The 25,106-nt window shown below is 38.9% G+C and overlaps 1 protein-coding gene across 1 annotated transcript; it reads right to left on the reverse strand.

The window, feature by feature from the left end:
- Positions 1–685: 685 nt before the first annotated feature.
- On the reverse strand, positions 686–25,106 carry Stk17b (serine/threonine kinase 17b; the record flags this gene model as incomplete). The annotated part of the gene is given in 7 exon segments (XM_087202667.1): positions 686–3,004; positions 7,294–7,473; positions 8,013–8,061; positions 9,753–9,879; positions 11,629–11,773; positions 18,871–19,083; positions 25,085–25,106. Coding segments are annotated over 7 exon segments (1,019 nt in total), but the record flags the coding sequence as incomplete, so codon positions are not given.

Consider the following 25,106-nt stretch of genomic DNA (forward strand, 5'->3'; position numbering starts at 1 on the left):
GTTCGTAATAATCCCCAAATTGGAGTCAGATAATTTTAATACAACCTGAAATTAAAGTACAATTGTTTAGACAACAATAAGGATGAGTTTCCAAGTCAGGCACCAGACTGAAACTTCAAAAATAAAGAGAACTGTAAACAGTTATAAAATATGAACACTTATGAACGCTTCTTAGCACAAAGCCATTCAAAGTTTGGCCATGAACTATTTGTGATCCATCCAAAGTTGGGCGCGGGGTGGCAGGATAAAAATCAATTACATCTCTCACCACACCGGGTCCGCTGTTTTTCAGAATAAGAAAAATACTGACTTTTATTCTGGCCCGATCACCTTGTCTCGTTCCAGTCTGGAGAACAGCACCACTTCCTCTAAAGTGTTCTTCCAACCTCACTGCTCAGAGTCAGGTTAACTGACAGTAGGGACAATCCTCAAAACAACAGTTGTGATGGCCATCATCCATCTATCCGCGTCCCACAGGCCCCGACTCTACCAAAGAGCAATTACGTTCTGGCAGAGCACCCCGCGCAGCGGCTCTCCTCAGAGGAGCTTCCGTGTTCCAACAGCTGCTCCCTCAGAGGGCCCTCCGGAGTCCTCTGTAGTCAGGTGGGTCACGTTTTTCATAGCCATTTTGTTTTCAAACTTGGGAGGAAACGGGTAAGAATAGAGTCATTTGCTAATAAATTCTCTTGAAGGGTTGGTTTATTGTCACATTTCAGTCAGTGAAAATATTTAAATTCATCTTTCTCAAAAGATGGTTTTTATATCCTTTGTGCTTTCTTATTCTGCTAGTTGCTTTCTTTATAATAAAACAATATTACTTCTGTGGAAATTTATACAATTCTGTATTCCATTAACTAAGGGGAAACATGTAAACTGTTTTAAGATTCCTCAGAGGAAAAAAAAAGAGACTATAAAATGATTTTTAAGAAGTAGCTTATATTTCCAAATTCAATCATTCTTCATTTTTATTGTTTCTTATGACATAATTCCTGTAAAAATTTAAAAATATAACAATGGTCTTTTAGAAAAGTAATCATTTCCTCATTCTCTACTGACTTGCTAAGGTTTACTTGCATTACTTAATACTGAAGGCAAATAATAAAAAATTGAGAAAGAACTCATCAGTTGTAGACATACAAGAGCTCACTTTAGCTGCAGTGTCTACTGAACCAACAAACCACTTCTTAAAGAACCTATTTATACATTTCTTATTCACGAAGAGAGCTCCTTTGTCACCTGAGTTGAGCACAATATTGTAGAGCAAAGATTGCCTAAAAAATCATTTAAAGACTGTATCTGTCTATCTATACATATATACCTACACATATACATATACACAAATGTGCACACAGTAGAAACAACTTTTCCTTTGTGCTGAAGGTGTCACAAGAATTTGCCACTTAGTCAAAATAAGCCATGATTATTAAATAATAAAGTTATCTGACGAATTTGAAGTCATCAAAATTTCTAGAATGTACAGGTCTATAGAGTAATATCTAACTCCTAGGGAAATCTGAGGCTGCTTTTGCTTTGTTAATGTATAACATGCAGTTTGACGTAATCATGTGGTCATGAGATCACTGTTACCTTTACACCACATTGTAATGAACTTTTCCATGATTGCCAGGTAGAAATCCATCAAAGACAACCCATTCGGGACTGAACTAGTTACTGGCCACAGCCTAGGCCTCCCGCTCTCTCTGACCCGACTTGTGCTGCTCCCAGCAAAGACCCCTTTACTAAAGGCTCTGTGCTCACCAGGAATTTCACGAAAGAACTTCTCCAGTCAGGTCGGCCTTGCTTCTGTGGATAGTGGCGTTGTGGGTTTTTTATGCACTTTAGAGCTCTGTATTCTAAGCCTTAGGAAACATCTAAAACTGAATAAGCTGCCTGAGTCTATCAACATTTTCTTTTATGCTCAATTAATACATCTGGCTAAAAATCGATCATGTTTAGTTTCACCTGAGTGTCTTGTACTCTAGAAATCCCAGAGGCTGAAGAACCTCCAGAGGTTCTTGCATACCTTGAGTTCTCCACCTTCCAGACCTCTTTAGATCTGAAGCATGTTAAGAACAGCCCAAAGACAGCAGAGTTAAAAATGAAGACATGCCACAGTGTTCAGAGAAATCTCTGTCCGTCTTCCAGCTCCCTCTGGGTTAAAGAATCTCTTTCACATAGCAAATCACATACAATAGAAATCTAAAGGCAGCTTTAAAATATTTGTAATGGAAAAACATTTTCAGTTGTAAAGTGTCCCTGGGGCATCGGTATTTTGGCTTAAAACTGATACTGTTTTCCTAAATAAATTAAGTCAGCAGAGTCGGCGTATAGGGCTCACCTTAGGGACAGAATTTACTCAGTCCAAATGTCTTCATTTTGCTCAGTTTACAACAATATAACTCAAACCACTTTTTTTCTGATATGTAAAAAAAATTTTAAAGTTCATCTGAACTTGAATTTATTCATTAACATGTGAACTCACATGTATAATTTTAATTCTTTTGTCATACATTTAAATATTTTTCTCTATGGAGATATCTCAAGACAGGAAATAATATTATGCTAGCACTAAAAATTTTGCATTAAAACACTTTCTTAAATTTTTCTATGCAAAAGTGCATTTACAATATAAACATATCGTATATGAAGCTACAACCCACAATCTCACTGGAGTGGATTTCAAATTTCAAAGTAAGTCCAAATGAGTCAGAGAGAAAAGTGCTAACACAGCAAATCGGAAACAAGTTCATGCGGACTGGGCAAAGAGTCATCGAAGCGAAATCTTTTGGAAACCATGCTGCCTTCCTCAGGGATGTTCTCTTTGTCTTCCCGGTCACCACAGGTTCCATTACAAGAGGATTTCGAAGTCTTATCTTCCGAGGACCTCACTGGATGATCCTGAACGGGAGAGGGACTGGAAGTTTCTTCAGGGTGAAACAAGCTTCCAAAATCCCACTGCTGCAGCCAAGAGTGAGCAAGGCAGGTTTCCGCACTGGGTCTTTTCCTTTGAAAGAAAGCACCAAGAGAAAACTGAACATTAAAGTCAAGGTGAAAATGTCTTCAGTTTGACAGAGTATAGACATCTTTTTAATTATTATGAAAATAATTCATACTCATAATATAACATCCAAATAGTGTAGGAGAGACTAGCACCTAAGAGCGATAATAGCAGCTAACATTTATTGAATGCTTAGCTTTATGCCAGGTATTCTATGTATATGTTTCCAATATATTATAATCATGAGAAACCTATGCAGTAGGTATTATTATTCTCGTTTATGACAAAAAGGAAGGATACCAAGAGATCTGAGTGTTCCCCAATTCTCCCACTAGTAAATGGCACATGCTATAGTTGGGATCTTGTAGTTCCCCAAGGCCCCTGTGTTACATGCTGGCCACCAGCCCATGGCACTATTGGAAGTGGGTGGAGTCTGTAGGAGGTGGGGCCTAGTGGAAGGAAGTTAGATCATTGCCAATGTGCCCCACATGTTCCTTTCTCTCTGGCTTCCCTGCAGCCATGAGGTGAGCAGCTTTGCTCCAACACCACGTTCTGCTTCCCACAAGCCAAAATAAGGGAGCAAGTAACCATGGATCAAAACTGTCAGCCACAGAGAGCTTTCCTCCTTTTAAGTTGATTTTCCAGGTATTCTGTCATAATCTAACACTAACATAGAAAATGGGTACCAAGAAGGGGATTATTGCTGTGATATGATCACACCTGACGATATGGTTCAGAAATTTTGGAATTTGTTTGCAGGAGGAAATTGGCAATGTGTGGAGAAATAAGCTAGGAAAAGCACAGAATGTTCTGAGCAGGGCCACTGGGTAGCCTTGGATGGGGTTGAGACAATCCAAATGCTGATATGAATGTGGACGGTAAAGGCTTTGCTGATGAGGTTTTAGGTGGAAAGGACTTCATTAGACCACTATGTCACATTCTGGCAAAGAGCCCATCAGTATTTTGTCTATGCACGAGACTCTGTGGCTGGCTGAATTTAGAGGTGACAGACTAATCTGGAAGCACAGCATTCAGGCCATGGCATGGTTATCACTGGCTGCTTTAAGCCAGATTTAGTGAGAAAGAAAGGAGTAAAGAGAAGCAACAAGGAAAATTTTGGAAAACTTATGCAATGACCAGAAAGCACGGGTAAAGTTCTGGCTAAAGAAGGTGCAGTTGGCTAAGATTAGCACCCTTAAAAAGAAGCCAGGTACTCTCCAGTGGGGCAATAGGAAAGATGCAGGCTCAAAGATAAACAAGTGTGAACTCATTCAAAGACTTGGTTCCAAAGGCTGGGGCACCCTGCTCACACAAGGACGCCTTTGGAACTGTTTTCCCAAGAACCATCCCACCTCCTCCACTGCAGCCAGCCAGGCACCCAGAGGCTGCTGCAACCACAGTTCAAGTGGGCCCCAGACTTTCTTTCTGGAGCTGTCCACATAATGCTGATCCTGCAGAGATCAGGAGTGCAAGAGTCTGGGAGTCATGGAGCCTTCCAATATGATTTCAAAAGAAAGCCTGGGAGCTGGGGATGTAGCTCAGTGGTGCTGCGTCTGCCTCACAAGCACAAGGTTCTGAGTTCGGTCCCAGGTACCAAAAACCAAGCCACCAACCAACCAACCGAACAAACAAAAAAGAACCCCTGGGAGGCCAGGCAGTGTGGTCCCTGCAAGCAGCCTGATGGGACAAGGTACAGTGAAGCTGTGGGAGAGGCTGGTGTGGTAGTGGAGGCCCCGGATGTTAGGAACATGACTGCTGCAGGCAGAGCTCAGCCAGCCTGAGGGGGCATGCTGCCCAGGTGCTCTGGGGCTCACACCATCCCCATGTGCCCCGATGCCAGACACACGGCTGCGGGATTTGGTTTTGTCCTCTTGGGGGCTGGTCTTGTCTTGGTCTGATTCTTCCTTTTTATTTTCCTATTCTTGCCTTTTGGAGTGGGAATGTTTACATTGTGCCATTATGTCACTGAAGAATTAACTTTGTTTTTAATTTTTACAGGGTCTCGTAGCTAACAGTAAGACCTTGAGTCTCAGGGAACTTTGGACCTGAGCTTTTGAGCAATGCTGGAACTGTTAAGACTGCAGGGACTCTTGGAGATAGAGTGAATGCATTTTGCACCATGAGATGCACACGAGCCTTGGGAGCCAAGGGTGAAATGTTATTGTTTGGATCCTGAATGTCCCCCTAAGCCATGTGTTCAAGGCTTGGCCACCTGTCTGGCAGTACTGGGGGATGGGGAACTTGTTAGGAGGCGGGCCTCATAGGAGGAAGTGAGATCACCAGGCATGCCCTTGAAGAGGTATCCAACACTTGGAATTTTTAAAGTTTGCTTTCTATTATGGAAGTAGTATGGTCAAATATCAAAATTTTTCAAATCAAAGGAAAAACACTCATCTAGAAGCATAACTCTGAACACAACCACCATTTGGTATATATGTTTTCTTAGTCTTTTGTTTTTATGTGTAGTTTTCTTCTCTAATCACAAAAATTAATGTGATCATTACTAAAATTCTAGAATCTAGGTAAAAATATTAAGAAAATTAAAATTGCTTATAACTAGAAACTATGGAATCATTATTATTTCTACTAAATAATCACTCATATCCAAATATAGTCAGTAAGAGTTTGGACTTGAATTAATCCAATAAAATAATTAAGAAACCTAAGATTTTTAATAGATAAAGAAACTGAGTCCTCCAGGAGGTTAAGTAATTTTCAGAGATAAAAGTATGCCATAGCATATTTGCAAGACCAGAAAGCAAAGACAAGTCATGGAAGAAAGTGCTGCTGCTGAGACTCAAAACCAGTATTTCAGAACTTGGGAGCTAGAGAAGCAGCGTACGTCCAGGGCACCCCAACAATCCTCAGGCTTCACCGGGAGCTACAGCCATCTAACACTGCCTTTTTTTCAAGACCACCTATTATTTTCCCTTGATATCATATGATATTTCTGAATTGAGGTCTTAAATTCTTCACCTAGAACTGGAGTAGGCAATATCTAGTTCTATTTCTCAAACTGGAGTATCTATCATTCTTCAAGCTTTACCTGTGTTTTGAGTAATCCTTCTGTATCTATTATATATTTTTTCTTGGTGTTTAAAGATATGTGCAGCAAATACATGCTTTTTCTACCATACAGCATGTGACAGGGCGTGCAGCTGTGGTGAGGCCTTCAGAAGTTTAAAGCCTCACTTATACCTGTGAAAAACAGCTTCTGAGAAATAACATTCCTGGTGAGAAAGTACAATTCATATTCAAAAAGTTCACTAAAGCTCAGATCCATGCTTAGTAGTACTCAGAAACTAGTCACTTTCCTATTATGCACAGTGAGCTGAAAATAAAAAGCATTTTGAAACACATGGAATGTTCCATTGTTACTGTGAATTTTTTCTTTCTAGTCCAGTGGAGGCTGGAAGTGTTTTTCACTAGATAAAGTGAAATAGTCTTGTTCAGTCTTTTCTCCTGATTGTTTCGGTGGTTTGGACAGATGAGTGTGCTTAATCCTGAGGCAGCGTAGTGAGACGTTTCTCATGTTATATAGGAAAGAACTGACTGTTGAGAGCTTTTGATTCTGCTCTTGTATGCTGGACTGCATTCGTCCACAGAATGAGATGAGCTAAGTCCCTTCTTTACAAATGCTGTTTTGATGGATCCTGGATTGTGTCTGTCATATTTGTGCCCCTTCTTTTAAGAACAATGTTGCATTATGTTCCTTGGGATAAAGTGTGATTTAATAACTGATTTAAATAAAATACCTGCTTTCACTTAAAAAAAAAAGACTTAAGAAGTAAGAAGAACAGGATCCCAGCCCCAGGCACCATGCCCCAGCTTCCACATCTTAAAGTGAACGGGGGCTGACCCTGGGGGAAGGAAAGATCCACTACCCCTTTTCTGGCCTTGAAGTTGCCTATGAGGAAGAGTCTTGAGCCACAATTCCAAGGCCCCTGTACAGAAAGCTGTTAGAGCATCTTTTTCTTCAAGACTTATTTAACTATGATAAACTATAAATCACTCATAGCCACAGGTACTCTAAACTTTCTATTTATATTTGTTTTCAAGGATTAGTAGATGAGTAAGACAGAAATAACCTAAATCTTTTCATTCCAAGCTTCCTATTATATATCTTCTATCTGGAGTTACGTATTTGTTATTTATCTTTTATACCATCTTCCTCTCCATTTTACCTGCAACTTGAGCATATGTCTAAGAATTTTATACCACTTTAGAATGTACCTTTCTTAACAGACATATATTATTTTGTAATGGTATTTAAACAAATTAATATTTTTACTTACTCTGGATTTTTAACTAGAAGGCTCTGGATGAAGTCTGTGGCCAGCTGTGAAACTGATGAAAAAGTTTCTTCTGAATAATCTACATTAACTTGAGAAATATTAAGATATGTTTCTTGATTATCTTCTCCCAGAAATGGTGATGTATGAGTTAGCAACATATAAGCAATTATACCAATATTCCTTAAAAGAACAAGGGAAAAGAACTTAAAATTAATTCAATCTTTAAAATATTCATATAATGTACAATCAGTATTCTACATATTCCTGTTCTCAAAACTGGTGCATTTAAACTATAGACTTAAACTGTTTTTGATAGAGGTGTCCCTCGATAAAACTACACACTGATGTGTATCTGACCTCCCTTTTCTGCTTAGCAGACAGCTTTGCCTAATTTTTCTAGACTTAGATCAAGTATTCCCATTGCTGAGCATTTTACCTTTACTACAGAACCCAGCACCGCACTGGGCCTATTCTGTTCTTTTATTCAACTGAGTCTTCATCACCAAAAGGGATTTCCTTATATATTTCTGAACCTTTGGCTCAGAGCCTCAGTGCTATTTAAAAAAGATGGGCAGGTAAATATCCTCCTGTGGCATAATAATGATACTTGAAAAAAATCTTTTAAATAAAGCCTTACGATTTACACTTGGAATCGAAGAACCCCAGAACATACCCCACCCAACTTTCCCTGCTAGGTAACTAACAGAATCTTATCTTACCACATATCTGTTGCTGTCGTGATGGGATCATAGTTCAGGATTTCTGGAGCTGAAAAGGAAAAAATTTAAATGCAATTCTGACAGAATTTATACTAAATTAGAATTGGATTTAATTTTGAAAAGCCGAGTGATATAAGATAAACAGAAATTTAGTATACTTGTAATTACCCTCTGATCAGACACACATGTGTAATATTGAACAAGTTATGACCAGATGGTTCAAAAACACTGAAAATATTCACAGAGTACCTGGTAGTTATGCAGTTTAATAGAACCAGGATATTAATATTAACCTCAGAAAAAAATTATGAATAAATAAAATGTTAGGAGCTACAATATTTTAAAATTTTTAGCTCTATTACTTTGTTAGGAATTAATTTGCTTTATTTTATTAGATTGAGTTTAAGTTTTTCTTTTCAGGATAAATCAGATCATACACATTTATAATGACATTGTGAATAAATTATGCTTCTAGGCTTTCAGGCAGACTAAATATCCCTTTTAAACAATCTCTTTTGAAATCAAAAACCTAATTTGCTAAGCAATTAATTTCCAGTTATCTCTTCACCTGCCCCAAAAAACTGCAAAATAAATTCTCTATACTTTCTCAACATTACCATGTATTTCAAATTGTGACATCCACAAGAGGACTTATGACTGAAAAATAATTTTCTTCCTTTACAACGGTTACATGATTTCTCCAAAATGCATTTGTTTTGCCCGACTATTTTGTAGTCTGATAAACCACCTACAACTGTTTCACATACTTTTGTGAGCAATATTTTCAAAAATTACAACCATTTATTCTAGGATACTATCGTCCATGTTAGCATTCAAAAGTTAGTCATTTGCATTGTTGTTCACTTCTGGAAATAACTGCCTAGCTGAATGGTACCTGTTGTGTTTAGCTGTATCTTTTCAGTGTCTACATAGGGATAGCCATATAAACAATGAAAAAAGGTAAATGTATTTCTACCATAAATCAAAATACTCTATATGCTGCTTCATGCAACTTAAGAATCTTTCATATGCATGAGCTACTTTTTTGATTTAGTACAGTATTTCTAGATCACCTAATCCTAGGTTCCTTTTTGGCATCTTTCTTCAAAACCCTCCCTTCACGGTCCTACACAAAACCTCACATTTATAAGCAGTAGCAACAAATAGTAACCTCTCCTCCCAACAATTCCTGTAAAACCAACGATATCTGTACTGCAAACAGCTTTGGCACTGGGACCACAGAAGAAAAAGTGAAATCTATCCAACAACCAGGCTTTAAAGGCAATCAAAGGCAACTGATTACCTCAGTTTTTCGCTTTGTCCATTTTTCTTCTGTTCCCAAACTAATTTCCTTGTTACTTATTTTTCTCCTCATATATGTACAATATCTTTATACACAATATTAAACTTCACATGTATGGCACTTAACTCATGTGAAATGTGAACGTGTCGATATCCCTACATTCACTATGATTCATTTAAATGTGTCATAACCAGGTTTCAATGCATTAAAGTACTTCAACTAAATAAATCCTGAAATTACTTGCTGGAAAAACATAACAGGGTAGAGTTTCTTGTTTTTGTTTGATTTGTGATGTTACAGATGGAACGCAGGGTCTCATATATGCTACCCAAGCACTACTGAACCATACCCACAGCCCCCAATACAGTTTTTTAAAAGGTATCATCATCTAATTAATAAATTTCAAAATGATATAGAAAATAGAAGCAAATTCTTACCTAGGTATTCTGGAGTTCCCATGATCTCCCGAAGTTCACACGCATTCCCAATTTTTCGAGACATTCCAAAATCTACAATTTTTATGTCTCCAAGAGGATATATGCTGCTTAATAATATATTCTGTGGCTAAATAAAGCACAGCAAAAAATTGTAAGTACTCTAATATGCAATTAAAGAATATAAGTCTCAGTTTGGAGAGAAATTAATTGGAATTTATCGGGTCACCTGTCAAACACCTACTGAGCTACTGTTTAGGAGGAGCTATACTCAAAAAGTATTTTCAGTTTGAAGGGGAAGGAGTTAGACTACTCAGGAGTTAGGAGTTAGAGTACTCAGACAAGGCTGCCCACTTCTGCCCACATAGAGTCCGGCAAGGCTCTCGGGAGAGATGATGCTGGAGCCGAGCCCTCAAGGACAAGCAGGAGCTCGTGCGTCCACAGGAAGGCGCCCAGGAACGTGGGAGGTAGAAGGGACTGACACGCACATGTTTCTAGAGGAGAGGTGCTTCGGCACAGCGCCGTGGTTCTGGACAAGCGGGGTCTGACCGTTGCCAGGCTTGTTGTAGAGAAAGCGGAGGCACGGCCACACCACCCACTGCCTCTTGGAAGGATGTGGCTGTGTAGGCCAATGGTCTATGACAAAGTCCTCTGCTGCTACACAAACCCACGTGCATGAGGAGGTGCTGCTCCCAAAGTCTGTGCAGAGGATCTGAACAGTCTCTTAACTTTGGGATAGTCTCTTGTTTGGGATTATTAACTCAGAGAGAGTATTCCAGGATAAAAGGTTAGGGCAAAGAGCTCCGCTGTCATGAAGGTCAGGCTTTAAAGTCCATAATGTTAGGTTTATAGAGGTTTGAATGCCATCCCTACTTCAAGAGCTGCACAATGCCATGTAATGCACTTGATTTCTCTTTAGCAGGAGCAAGACCCAACAGGAACCTGACAGGAGTGTGATTACGTGGTGCTCACCAGGTTGCTTCTTTCCCAAGATATTCTCACTACTAGAAATGGTAGGGACACTGGGCAGTAAAAACTCTCCCCTCCTATCCCCTGCCCAATATAAGAAAACAGCCTGGTTAATTTTTCTCCTCTGAAAAAGGAGTAAGAAAAAGAGGGAAAGATAGTAAGTCTAAGAGACATGTATATTTTAAAGTTTCTACAGGACACTCACATAATATCCAATCTACAACTGAAAAATGACTTGGAAATTAGGAGATGAGGTTGGACCATAGGGTAGAGATCTGGGATTATGGTGATGAAAATGGTAGCGAAGCCAAAGGATCATGCAGGAAGGCATAAAGAAGACTCCAGTGCTCCAGGCTAAAGAGACAGATGAACAGACTTTAAGGTCACTGGGTGTTTGTGGAAGAAGACAGGGAGAAAGACAGCAACATGAAAGGCCAAAGCGTCAGGGCTTGGGTGAGGAGCCTGAATGATCTGGAAAGAGCCAAAGGACCGAAAGCCTCAATAGCAAGATGGCTGAGCAACATGTGAGAGAGGAATGTGGTTAGTAAGAGCACATCTGCAGAGGTGGAGATGAAAATTGAGGGCTTCAGAGGTAGCCACCTGGATAAAAGGAGGCCCAATATGTGGCTCTCAGCAAGGGATGGAGTGGGATGATGATGGGAGGAGAACGCATAAGAATGATGCCTTAAAGAAGTCAGTAATTAGTCTGAGCTGTGTAAACACACAGTCACTTCCTGTCTGCCAGCACAAAGCCAAGTCCCTGTAGCACAGTGGGTAGGTAAAGAGGGCACCAGCACTGCCTAGAAATCAGACAAGGCTGTTTCTTCTCAATGCCAGCTTAGAACCCTGCATACCAAGGGCACAGAAGGAGTACAATTGCTGTGTCACTTCACATAACACTTTACCTCACCTTCAAATCAAGGTGTACAATGTTATTCTGATGTAGATAACAAACTCCTTCAAGTATTTGTTTAATGAGTCTGATAATGTCATTTTCAGAGACCATTTCAGCCAACTCAGGTAAACATAGGTTGAAAATTTCTCCTCCTGCAGCACTGAAATAAAACCCAAATAACAGAAACTTAAAATCAGTAACCTAAAAAATAACCTTTAAACACTGTATACCTGCTAAGACACACAACTATGTGAACTTCAATGTGTGCATGATACACATACACATAACACACACACATAAACACATTTCAGAACAAGGTAGGGGGGATCTTCAAGGAATAAAATAAATGCAAGAAGAAATTTAAACCTGATATTAATACTTGAATATTTAACAAAACCGAATCACCTTATAATCTATATAATAATAACGTTGTAATCTGCCTTAACTGTTCAGTAAAAATAACTACAACGGTGGCTAACACTTTGGACCTGCTCTGTGCACAGATCCATCTGCATGGGTCTTATGGCTATCATCTACTTTGACCTCATGACAACCACACGAGGCATGCGGTTATTCCCATTTTACGGATGGAATGAGTACAAGAGGTTAGGCAACTTGTAAAGTCACACAGTAAACAGCAGACCAACATGGGAATATGGTTAAGAACCCACATTCTTAGCCAATACCCTGTATTGCAGCTTCATGTAGAATACTTGGGACCAGTATTTTTCAAAGAACTGAAATCTAAAGAATGCTCAAACAGGCACAGTGAGGGCCAGGGATTTAGCTCAGTGGTTCTGCTGCCTGCCTCGCAAGCCCAAGGTCCCGAGTTCGATCCCTGGTACCAAAAGAAAAAAAAAAAGGCATAGTGAAAATCCCTAAGTTTAGAATCAAATAATCTGAACTGAAATCCTAAATCTGCTACTTACTGGCAATATAATTTAGGGTCTGTCATTTATAGTATCTGAGTTTCCCCATCTGTAAAATGGATCTCACTAAACTCAACAGATTTTGGGGAACTAAATGTAAGATAAAAGTCATCAGTGAGAATATCATGCAAAATAAAATCTAGATAGTTACTCATCAAATTTGGGAATATTTAAGTAAAGTATATTTTATGTTATTAAACAGCAACTCACTCTAGAAAACACTATTCTTTTTGTTTCTTTGGCTCACTGGTTTCTTTGATCCAGAGCATAAAGAATAGCATCTGGCATATACAAGGTGTTCAGCACATACTTGTTGAATGAATGAATGAATTAAAGAATGCAGTCATTCTTCAGAGAGGCAGAAATTGGGATTGACAAGGAGAAAGAAGTCATAGGTAGTTATGGGAAGCCGGAGGAAAAAAATGATGTTGGTCTCAGATTTGAGTCCCAAGTCAAAGGCTTGCTGTAGCTGTAACTTGCCACTGAGCCGTCAGCACAGCTTGCCATAGAGGCCACAGAATTTGTTACATCATGCTTTACAACACTGCAGAAGCAGCACTGAAGGACAGTTCCTGGGGAGGAAGTGTGAATGCTGCGTCTCACAGGCTTCACCCCCACCTGCCCACCAGGACTGCCAGACAATTCCTAAGAAATTCACTTCCGCATCTACCTCAAGGCATCATGGATGACACAATCTGTTACTGAAGGGTAGTGTGCTACTACTGAATTCATAGTGGTAAACTCCAAAATAAGGTACAGGAAGATAATTATGCCATTTCTCTCTTTTTTGCCTAAAATCAATTCACGTCCACAAACAGTGAGTGTTTAAACTCCTCCGGTGGCCCTGCAGCCTTCTCAAGGTCCCTGAAGGGAAGAGTGACAATGGTGACACCTTCACTCCTCCCTTGCTGGTTACATGGCCTGGTTGTAACTAAACAGAGAGCGATTTAAATATATTCCTGGAAAAACATTCACAAAGTATTACCAATAATATTGCATTACATAATATCACTCATGCAATTATAAGCAATAAGAAAATGAAAAGATGAACTTCAGATTCTCCGAAAATAAGTTCTTTGCTAGGCACTTGACAAGATCCAAACCCAAGGAGACAGGCTGAGGAGGTAGTGGGAAGCCCTGCCCAGGGCCCGGGGAGGGAGCACAGACAATGGGTGCCTGCAGGGTCACAGGGCTGTCACTAACCAGCCATGCAAATGGGGACAAGACATCTGCTTCTTCTAATGTGACATATGAGCCAGATCTCCAGCTTCATTCATGTAAGATTTCCACTGGATACTGTACATGAAGCATCAAGAACCAGAGTTGTTAGAAGGATTGAAGTGGACCTCCCTGTCAGTGTGCATCCCAGGCCCCAACATGGACTAAATATTCAACACCTATCAGTTATTAATATCATGGAGCAACACACATTTATTCTGCTCTAGCCACATCCAGCCTTTTAGTATTGGGGGCTTCTTGTTGAATTTGATTTTGAAGATAAAAATCTTTGCTAAATTAAAATTCAGTTTTAGAAATATATATATGCCCACACTGCATTCTTAAGTGAAAAAGAATTTCAATAGAATATATCCAGTAGATTGCAATTGGTTCTGAAGCTACACATGTATAGACAAAGAAATAAGGATAATTCTAAAATCCAAGAATGTGCCACGAAGTAATCACATTTACATGATTTCTGCATCTTTTCAATCTACACTTGATCTTAGCCAAAAGGCCGAGAAGTGATGCATCTTTTCAATCTAACGTAATGGATAAGTATTACTTTTATAACCAAGAAAAGTGTGCTAGGGATTTTTTGCTTGCTTCAAGAGCACCACACTGCGACTGTCAGCCAGCCCTATGTCTTCCCCTCAGGCTGACATAGTGACAGTGTCCTGCAGGACTCTGCGAGGTCCACAAGAGAGGGACAGACAGGAAGAGTTCAGAGGAGGGAAGGAACGGACAACACAGGCAGCAGACTGCAGAAGTTCGCAGGAATTGGGAACAGAAACGAAAACCATGATTAGCAGCAAGCAGATGCTGTGGTATAACAAGCCACCTGGAGCAGGTACACTCCACAGACACACACATACATCAATCTATCAGAACTCATAGCTCTGGTAATTCCAAAAGAAAAAAGTTCCAGACAGATTCATAAAACAGTAAATGTAATAATTCATCTTAAGTGATTGTGAGCTGATCATATGTGTGTATGTGGGTTTTTACATCTACTACAACTGTGTATGCATTCACCCATGGAGCCAGAAATGCCACCTCTTGGACCCTCCCCTAAGCCACACCTCACAAACAATGCCCACCCAGGGAAGGCCGGAGGAAGGAGAAAGCATGCTCCAACCATATGCAGCCATACCACGAGGCTGGGCCGTAGCTCAGGGGGTACATGCTTAGCGCGCATGAGACCTTGGCTTCAATCCCCAGTAATGCAAAACAAACAAACAAACAAAACAGCCATAATAGTAAGAAAAATGCCCATGAACTCATATAGATTGACTTCTAAGTTATACTGTTAAGAAAAAAAGCAAGGTGCAAAGGAGCATATGTGGTACACTACTTTTGCTGTAACTAAAAGAAATACAAAGATATAAATTCACTTACACTTGCAAGAAAAAGCATATAAAAAATAAGGCCGGGGCTGGGAGTGTAGCTAGCTCATGGTACAGCACTTGTTTAGCATGCTCAAGACCCTGACCATAAAGGAAAAAAGAAAAAGAAAGAAAGAAAAGAATGAGCCAAAAATGAATAAATATAATTACCTACAAAGACTGGGTGAGAAGAGAATAGGAAGATCAGGAATGGGAGCAAGATTTTGTAGTATACATTTTTATCTATCTTTAAGTTTTGAATCATGCAAATCATTTTTATAATTTCAAAATTATTTTTTTAAAGGATTTTAAAAAACCAAACCCTAAATTGAACAGAAACAGAACAAACAGACCTAACTATCTAACTCCAGCTATCTGTCCTCAGGCAGGGCCCAGGCCAGGCTGGTTAGGAGCCAGGCTGGGCTGCAGGGGCAGGACATGAGGGGCAGGCAGGGAGGAGGTGTCACCTGTGTTCTCGGCTCCTCCCCTCACTGGCACCGCAGCCCGAGCTCCACATCCTGTCAGATCCGGGGTAGCATGGCATCCTCACAGGAGTGCACCCTACTGTGAACTGCTACATGCTCCTTAGGAAAATCTAGTGCCCACCTATCCAATCCGATCGGATCCGATCCCATCTGATCTGAGGGGAGCTGAGGCGGTGAAGTGGCTGTAGACAGATTCACATTAGCGGAGAGGTGTGACAGCACAGGAACCAGCGTTAACCGTTAACGGACTGCTTGCAGACTCCTATCAGAGCCCTATCAGCAAGTGACAGGGGACGTTTATGCTACACACCTCATGGAAGGTCCTCGAATCACCTCGAAACCACACACCTCCCAATCCATAGAAAAACTGTCTTCCACAAAACTGGGCCCTGGTACACGGGGCCCACTGCCTTAGTGAGTTATATTGTAAATTCAAAAAGAATGGCAACAAAAAGTTCAACGTCCACTAAGTAGCTTGCTAGTGCTCTTAGTGGTTTGGTAGTGGTATCAGAATACAGCTGTGCTCAAACTTTTGCTGGAAAAGGCAAATGAGTAAGTGTTGTTGAGACCAGGGAGATGATAATAATAATAATAATATAGAAGGTGAGAAGTGATAAAGAACCTTGCGGTGGCAGGTGTGAACTGGAGCTGTGAGAATAAATTCATGATTTTAAAAAATATGCCTTCCTAACAGTAGTCTCAGAAAAGGCCTAGGACAGTGACCACCCACTGACAATGACCGTGCCCAGCATCCCTCTCTTGGTTTCTAAGTGCTGTTCTGCACTAAACACCAGAGCTTCCTGGAGAACTGGCTGACTAGAGGTATGGGCCAAAGTGACCCTCAAAATCCTGGTGTGCACAGAACTTCAAGGAAGTCCTCAAACATGAACACATCATATCAAAGAACACAGGCAGTAGCTTAAAAGGCTAACTGACAAATTTAACCACTGATACATTTTGAACAATTTCAGCATGAAAAAAAAACATAGTGGCTGCAACTGACTAGACTCCATAAATTAAAATACAGTAAATTATTATCCCAATAAGTTGGACCTCTATTAAAATAGCTTATTCAAGTATATTAATGGTTAACTAAATCACTGGGTGAAAAGCTGTTAAAAGAAGAAGATATTCACAAGGTCTCTAAATATCACTACAGATGACTTACTAATTACAAAGGGCAATGAATGGAAGAGCTACCACACTCCACCTTAACCATGCTCAAATTCAACAAGACCAATGACAAAACTATTTGATGGTAATGCCACCAGATACACATCACCACCCACATTGTCTTCCCCATAGAAGTATTAAAATCTAATCATAGGAAAAGAAGACAAATCCAGGACACATGACATTACATGTGCTAAATGATTCAGATTTCCCCCCCACAAAGTCAAGTCAACGTCATGAAAAATGAAATGACTAAAGAGATTTAACAAATATTATGCATGAATCTTGAATGGGTTTTGGACTGGAAAAAACAGTTCTATAGGATATTTTGGAGACAATCAATGAAATTTTTAAAACATGGCCTGTTATATGATACTATTGACTGAGTGTTAACTTTCCTAGATTTGATGCTGGGGTTAATTATGCAAAAAGTCCCCTTATTCTTTGGAATTAATACTTTCAGCATGCAAAGGAAAAATATCCTGATAGAAATATTGTAAAATAAAAAGCAAAACAAGTATGTAAGATAGTTGGAGGAGAGAATTGAATTGGTAATAGTTGTAAGAGTGGAAGATTCCACCGTTACATTTTTACCATACAAACATTATGCCACCTTATTGAAACAAACCCCTCTTAACTGATTTTTACCAGCAACTATCTGATGTGATCATATTGCCCCTAAAGTGAAAGGAATAGTAATTAAGCCAAAATTTCACCAATAAACTTTAGTAAGTCTTAGTCATACTGGTAATAAATATACTAATCCACTCAAACATGTGCCGGGTGCTTCTACCTTTCAACCAGATGTGCACAGATCAGTAATAGTTCTAGTTTACTGGGTAGGGTTCCTGAATCAATTTTCACAGTAGTATGACTGTGGTCTATCCATAAAATGTGTCAAAAATTTTTTAATTTATTTTGTAGTTGCTGTTGAGATGAACCCCTAAAAGGAGATTTTATGAAAGTAGCCAATGCACCTATGTATATTCATCCTCCAAACTTAGTATTTCATTACAATTTTTGAAAAATATTTACTTTTTACATACTTCAAACATGCAGAGGTCATGCAAGTGGACACCTGACAGTCAGCTAATGAATCTGACAAAATAATCACAAATGTAGGAAAAATGAAATCATACTGGAGATCCTGACCTTCCCTGCAATTCCAAGCAATACTGAAGGTGCTACAACATGCCTTTAGATGGAATCTTGGTGCTCTGGGAAATGCTCACAGTATTCATACTTAATGAACTACTTGTTAGTTTAACAATGTTGATAATCAGCATTTTCATTTGCAAGTTCATTCCAGGAAAATCTATTTCTTAGCACAAAAACACTGATTTTAAAAAATATATATATATTAAAATTCTCCATTCTTAAAATAAATACTAAAATAAGGCTAATATACTTTTAAATTTAAAAAGGTAATGATGCAGGATAGCTACAAAAATAGTTACTATAGTTCTTAATAGATCTTTTTTTCTAAAAAGTAACTTTTTTTGTTTACTATAAAATAGATTTACTTTATTAAAAATTGTCAGAACCTAAAAGGTACTAAATATAAATGTAACTGATCTTTTCCAGTTGTTCCAGATGTCCAAACATATTTTTTACATTTTCTGTTCTCATTGGATCATTTCCTTGGAGGTATTTTGCAAACAGATGGACAAAATACATCAGTGACTTCAATTCTATTTGCCCATCAGAATGTTTTTCAGAAAAATTCCAATTTCTGTGCCATTAGCAAAATAAAAGTATACTTATTTCACCCCAGTCCCCAAATGTTGAGTGGTAATTTATGTTTTTTTGTTTTTGTTTTTGTTTTTTGGTACTGGAGATCGAACTCGGGTCCTTGTTCTTGCAAAGCAGGTGGCAGAACCAAATCCCCGGCCCTGTAATTTATGTTTTTTGTGAAATACTTGAATATAAACTGTCTCTGTAATATGTTAGTAACAGATATAAGTTCTTACCACACTTTTTATCATTCTTATGTTTGACAATTTCAAAGCACCATGTCCTATCAATTAAAACAGGCGCCTTAAATTTATCAAAATTTGTAATACTTACTATTCCAATATCAAAATGATCTCACTTGTATTTTCATAGACCTCATGAAGATTAATCACATGGGGACAAGACTTTGCCAGTTCAAGCACAGCAATCTCATGCAGAATTTCTGCTCGACAATCTTGTCCTCGTCTTCTCTTTTTGAGAAATTTTGCAGCATATTCTTGGCCAGTAGATTTTGATATACACTGTCTAACCACAGCAAATTTTCCTCTGGGAGAGAAAAGGACAAGCAATTTTAAATTTTCCATAGAGAACAACATTAATATATTACAGATATTGTTATAACTCCAACATAAAGTCTAATCTTTCAAATATGCATGCCATTAAGAATCTGTCTTTGAGCTGGGGATTTCGCTCAGTGGTTCCACTGCCTGCCTCGCAAGCACAAGGTCCCAAGTTCAATCCCTGGTACCAAAAAACAAAAAACAAAAAACAAAGAATCTGTCTTTATTTTCTAAACTAAATCAAATATAAATACTTTTATAACATGTATAGTGTTATGTAAAAAATGTAAATGACAAACTATAATAGCAGGGTAAGACAAAATTATAATTATTCTTCACTATTAATAGAATACATTATAATTGCAAGCAGATTCATCCCATTTGCATTCCGACTCCAAGCCATACACTTGATATAAATTATTGTGTTTAAGTACCACAACAATCCTATATAGCAAATGCCATTCTGTTTGGCAGACCACAGAGAAGATGTGTAACTTGGTTAAGGTAAAGATTTAAAGACTATACCCTTAGCAGGGCATCTCACTGACTTGCTAATCAGAATACCTTTTCTTCAAATATCAAAAAATCAAATGATAATGGGTATATGACTTGTTTAATTTTATTAATGCAATAATGCTGCCTTTAAACATGAATTTTAACAAGCTTAGGCACTTTCTATCATAATTTGTGAATTGTTTTACCAGTAAATCTTTTGTTCAGACAGAAAGAGCATGTATTCTATAGAGAGTATTCTAAAACATTTCATGATCAATGGAGAATGTTAACGATTATCAACTGCTAAGTACAACACACCTGTTAAGGTTTATCATTTTAGAAATAAGTGTGTTTTCAGCTCTTTCCAATAACAGTTCTTAGCTCTGCAGCCAAAATTTTAAAACACACAAAAATTAGTTTCCATTGGTATGTGTGTTTGTTAGCAGTCTATAGCCACCCAATATTTAGCTTCACAAAGGGATAAACCTATTCGGAGGCAAAGACTGTCAACTAATGAAAGCTACTGGCTAGCCTACCCATAGAAATGCACACACACCCTAAACAGGGAGTTCACACTCAGTTGCAGATTTTGAAGTCCCATCCACAAGCCTTCTAAGCTTGAAATCTAGAGGATCCAAAATTAAGAATTTCCATTCTAAGACTCAAGCTATTCTCTAGCTTATGATAGTAACAAATCAGGTATAAATCATAAATCTTGATTTTTGTTCCACAACTCCTCTAGCCCAGTTCCCTCTTCTAGCACAGCAGATCAGCCCTTAGCAAGGAAAACCTCTTTTTTTTTTTTTTTAACACAAGTGATATTTAGGCAGGGATGAGGAAACAAACTGCTTGATTGTTTTTACTTGCTATTTCCAAGGACCAGAGTAACAAACATTCTGATTCTTCCCAATTCCTTAAAATTGGTGACAGTGAAAACCATTGCAAACTAAACCGAAAAGGTTTAGCTAGTAAGTAGAGCGAACCCTCGAGTTATGACCAGGCTGCCATATGAACAACTTGGGTTACAACCAGAATTTTAGTTCTAACTTATGAACAAAATCTTGAGTTATGACCCGAATACTGGGCAGTTTTGCTTCCAGATGGTCTCAGATACAGATTTAACCCTTAAAGAGTTCCGGAAGGAACATGACAGCGTCCTTTCCTGTGTGAGGTTCACTGAGAAATTCCGGGCCAGTGTCTCTCTAAGGACACTGAGATCCGCCTGTGCACAGGAGAGAGACTTTGAAGGCGGTGTAGAGGAGCCTGAGCCTTCAATTGACCAATCTGAGTTACAACCAGCCCTCAGGAACAAACTGAGTTCGTAAATCAAGAGTCCACTGTAATGCACAAAAAAGTAATTGAGCTATAATCTGACTCCTACATTGATTGACATATACCTCAACTAAATAAATATGCATGTACAAACTTGATGCTTTGAAAGCAGTTTTAAGATTTGAGAATATTTAATTTTTTTATTTTTTTTGGTACTGGGGATCAAACTCGGGTCCTTGCGCTTGCAAGACAGGCGGCGGAACCACTGAGCTAAATCCCTGGCCTGAGAACATTTAATTTTAACTATAACATTTCTTACTCTATGAAAAAGAAATACAAATCAATAGGTTTCAATAAGCATATACAAAAAGTGCATCAATCCCTTAATTCTTCATTCAAAGTCACTAGAGTTTTATAAATTACACACTGAGGAAAATGAGTCAGGTAAGACTAAAGGACGCATGAAAGGTCACATATAGAATTACAGTGTCAAGAATTAAACTGGACTGTGAATTTCTAACTTTCAGTTGAAACCAGTACAGCATAATTCATCCCTTTAAAATAGTTTTCTTTTTCCTCCATGAGGTTTCCTCTATGAGGTTTAATGTGCTTCTGCCAATTCTTACTTAGATTCAGAAGTAAAAACTTGTCCAAAACAGAAAAGAAACTTTGGGTTTTATGAAGAAATTAACCCTGTAAATTTCAGGAAACAGAAACTAGTTAGTCAAGAAAATCAGACTTCCAAAAAAAATTGTTTTGCAGTACCAGTTGTGGCAATTTAGTTCTGCTATAACTTTATATCTTCAAGCTAGAATTCCCTCAGAAAAAAGAGAAAATTCAGCATCACTTTTTGTCCCAGGTGCTCTGAGAGGCTTTCTAAAGCAAGGACAGCGAGCACTGAGGGATCCAAGCCAGAGGCACCCAGAGGACAGGGAGAGCGACTCATCTGCTCTGTGGCCACTGAGCTGAAGCTCCATGAGGGAGTGCGCACATCTGACCTGTGGGAGAATGGGCATAAATCTGCACTGGGCCACCTCACTCAGCAGGAACCGAAGCATCTGTCGGACAACTAACTGCCAGTTACATCCGTCCCTGCTGTAACAGCACTTACTGGGCTGGTCTGTGTCCTGTACTGGAAACATTTTTTCTTTTTCTTTTTCTTTTTCTTTTTTTGGTACTGGGGATCGAACCAGGACCTTGTGCTTGCAAGGCAGGTGTGGTGCCACTGAGCTAAATCCCTGGCTTGCATTTGTATTTTTTAAAGTTTATCTGTAATTGCAATAAAATTGTATATATGTGTGTATATATTCACTTACATACTGTGAAACAAGATAAATATTCTTACCATAATTATCAACTGTCTCAGGAAAAAACCAAGTATTTATTTTCCATTCTAAAGTACTACTTGGAGTTTAGAAGTATCAAAAATACTCTTCAGTATGTAATGTTCCTGTACCAAGTTTAACAAGCATTCAAGACCCTCAGGAATGATACACAACTGACCCCCTAAAAAGGCAGGCTGAGCGGTCTCCCCAGCACAGGTCCAGCAGTTGCCTCCTGCACTGCAGTGCACACAGTGGCTGTGGAGGGTGGGAGGGCTGCAGGAGGAAGCTGACGTTTATTTCTGAATCTGCCTCTCCCTCTGACCACAAGCCCTAAGAAACCTCCCTCCCTTGGGGGAGGGGCAGAAAAATCTACCTAAGGACGTGGTAAAAAACAGGAACAATGCAAGGGGCTTGAGACCAGTAAAAAAGGGAACTTAACTTTTATGTACTTTTCTTTGGCCTGATAAAGAAAAGTACATTCCTAAACACTGACATCTTAAAATCAAGTTTTAAGACATCAGTTGACTTAGATAACTTTGCAATTCACCACATGCTAGAATGATACATTACGTACTACAAAATATGTAAGCCTCCGGCAAAACAAGATTACGATCCCAATTTCCACTGTACAAAAATATAGTATTTTGAAGATTGGTTAAAACATTGAAAGTACTTTAAGCAAGCTTTTGGTAGATGAAAAGCAATGATTTTTTATTTATCAAGGGCTTCTAATGAAATAAATTTGCATTTACCCTGTGACTCACAACAATTCAGACACTACTCAGGTCTCTTTCACAAAAATGCAAGATAGGATATTAGCAATTGAATTTGTTTTAATCAGATTCTTCTATAAGTTTTGCTCTAAAGTGTTAAAAAGCATGTGGATTCAAGTTTATAATTGGTATTTATGATGGCACCTCATTTATAAAACATTTTATATTACTGACATTCTCATCAAAGTTTAAGCTCTATTTTTCTTAAAGAAAATATACAGACTTTCTAGCTGCCACAGTATCTCATATTTTGCAAAGTTAATTTAATAAATTTAGTAAATTTATCCATTAAAGTAGTAACTTGGAAAAATGGAAAAAATATTTTGCATCTTGTGTACTGTTGAAGGCCTTGCATACCTAATTACCTATCCATCGCAACTGCCATACATTTTTGTAATAAAAGGAAACTTGTATCTATCTAGACCACCTTCTCACTGAGCAAAAGGGAATCACACAGCTAAGTCCTTCACAACTTCAGATCTACAGCGAAGACAGAGTGAATGACTTCCAATTCAGTCTTCTTCTACTCTATTCTGTGATACTGCACGACACAGGTATGGCATTACTAGGGGGGAAAAGCAGAAAGGGAAGGAAAGAAAGAAGGGAGGGAGAAAGGGAGGTTGCAAGGGGGGAGGAGGGGCAGGCCAACTCCTAACGGGTTCTTAGGCATCCTTAATAAAGTATCCTAGGATACTAACAGTGAGGTATCCAATCCAGGTCTCCCTTTCTAAGAGACAATGAAAACACCAAAGGCTCCAGAAGAAGTAACTGCATCAAGGAAGGCTATCTAGAAATTAGATCGCTTAATAAGCACTGAAGGAAACTGTCAGTGCTTAGCTATTTCAGGTATTTGAAGAACTGCCACACGGATGCACATTACGTGCAGCTACAAAAGGAGAACCATGTCTACTGGGTAGATATTGGCAGAGTAGAAAACAGGACATTATTCTACGCTTACAAGGTACCACAAAATGGAGCAGACAACTTCCGAGGTAGAGAGCTCCCCATCAAGAAAGCATTCAAATTGATGTCGGATACCACCTTATTGGGAGAAATTAGAGGAGCAATTGCTGCACTGCATAAAAATTATATCAGTGGGCCAGGGATTTAGCTCAGTGACACCACGCCTGCCTTGCACACTCAAGGTCCTGAGTTCGATCCCTAGTACCAGAAAAAAAAAACAACCAGAAATTGTATCAGAGGACCGCCAAAGTCCTTCCAATGCAAAAATTCTATGACAACTAAAATCAAGCTGAAGATATAAATTGACTAACTGCCTTTAATATAAAGCTCAGGAAACACTGAAGAGATGACTTTAAAAGTTTGATATGGCTTTTATGGATTTCAGTAGTAAACGGTCACTCCTTGGCCTTAAGAAAATTACATCTCAGGTAAGCCACAGCAGAAGTTTTACAGGCTTTTCTTTCTAGAACACCCATTCTTTGTAATACAGAATGATACTACCAGACATGAGTTACCTATTTTCCTTTAAGAAAGAAATGGGAAAGGATCTCTATTTCTTTTTTAAAGCATGGAAAACATCCTGGGAATTTAAAAAATGTTAAACAAAAACTTATATAGCACTGTATTAAGCACTTCACAAATATTAAGTAATTTGACCCTCACAATAGATAAAGTTACCTTCATTCCTTAAGATGGGGCAACTATGGCACTAAGAGGTTCAGTAATTTAACTGAGGTCCCACAGCTAGTCAATGACAGAGTCCAGATTTGGGCTCGGCAATCCACTCTGCTGAGCTGCTTCATACCATCTCAGCCACAGAGGAGAACTGGGACCTCCCAGGACTCGAGGTTAGCTGGAGCGTTCCTTACAAACTCACTAAACCTTCTACAGATTCACTTTCCCAGTCTCTCGGGGTTAGGGACAGACCTAATGACTTTACATTCTCATCATTGGTTTTTTTTTTGTTTTTTGTTTTGTACCGGGGGTTGAACTCGGGGCCTTGTGCTTGTGAGGCAGGTGGTGAAACCACTGAGCTAAACTCCTGGGGGCCATTCTCATCATTGTTTAATGGATCACAGTGAGTTTCAGAGTAGTACCAACAGAAACAAAAACCCACAATGCGACTTTAAACACAGCATAACATCATAAGCTTCCTTACCTTCCAAGCTCTTTAGATGTAA

The sequence above is a fragment of the Heterocephalus glaber genome, unplaced genomic scaffold (genome assembly GCF_053883595.1).
Source record: "Heterocephalus glaber isolate CG9 unplaced genomic scaffold, H.glaber_assembly_v1.0 deba00001778, whole genome shotgun sequence".
NCBI classification, from domain to species: Eukaryota; Metazoa; Chordata; class Mammalia; order Rodentia; family Bathyergidae; genus Heterocephalus; species Heterocephalus glaber.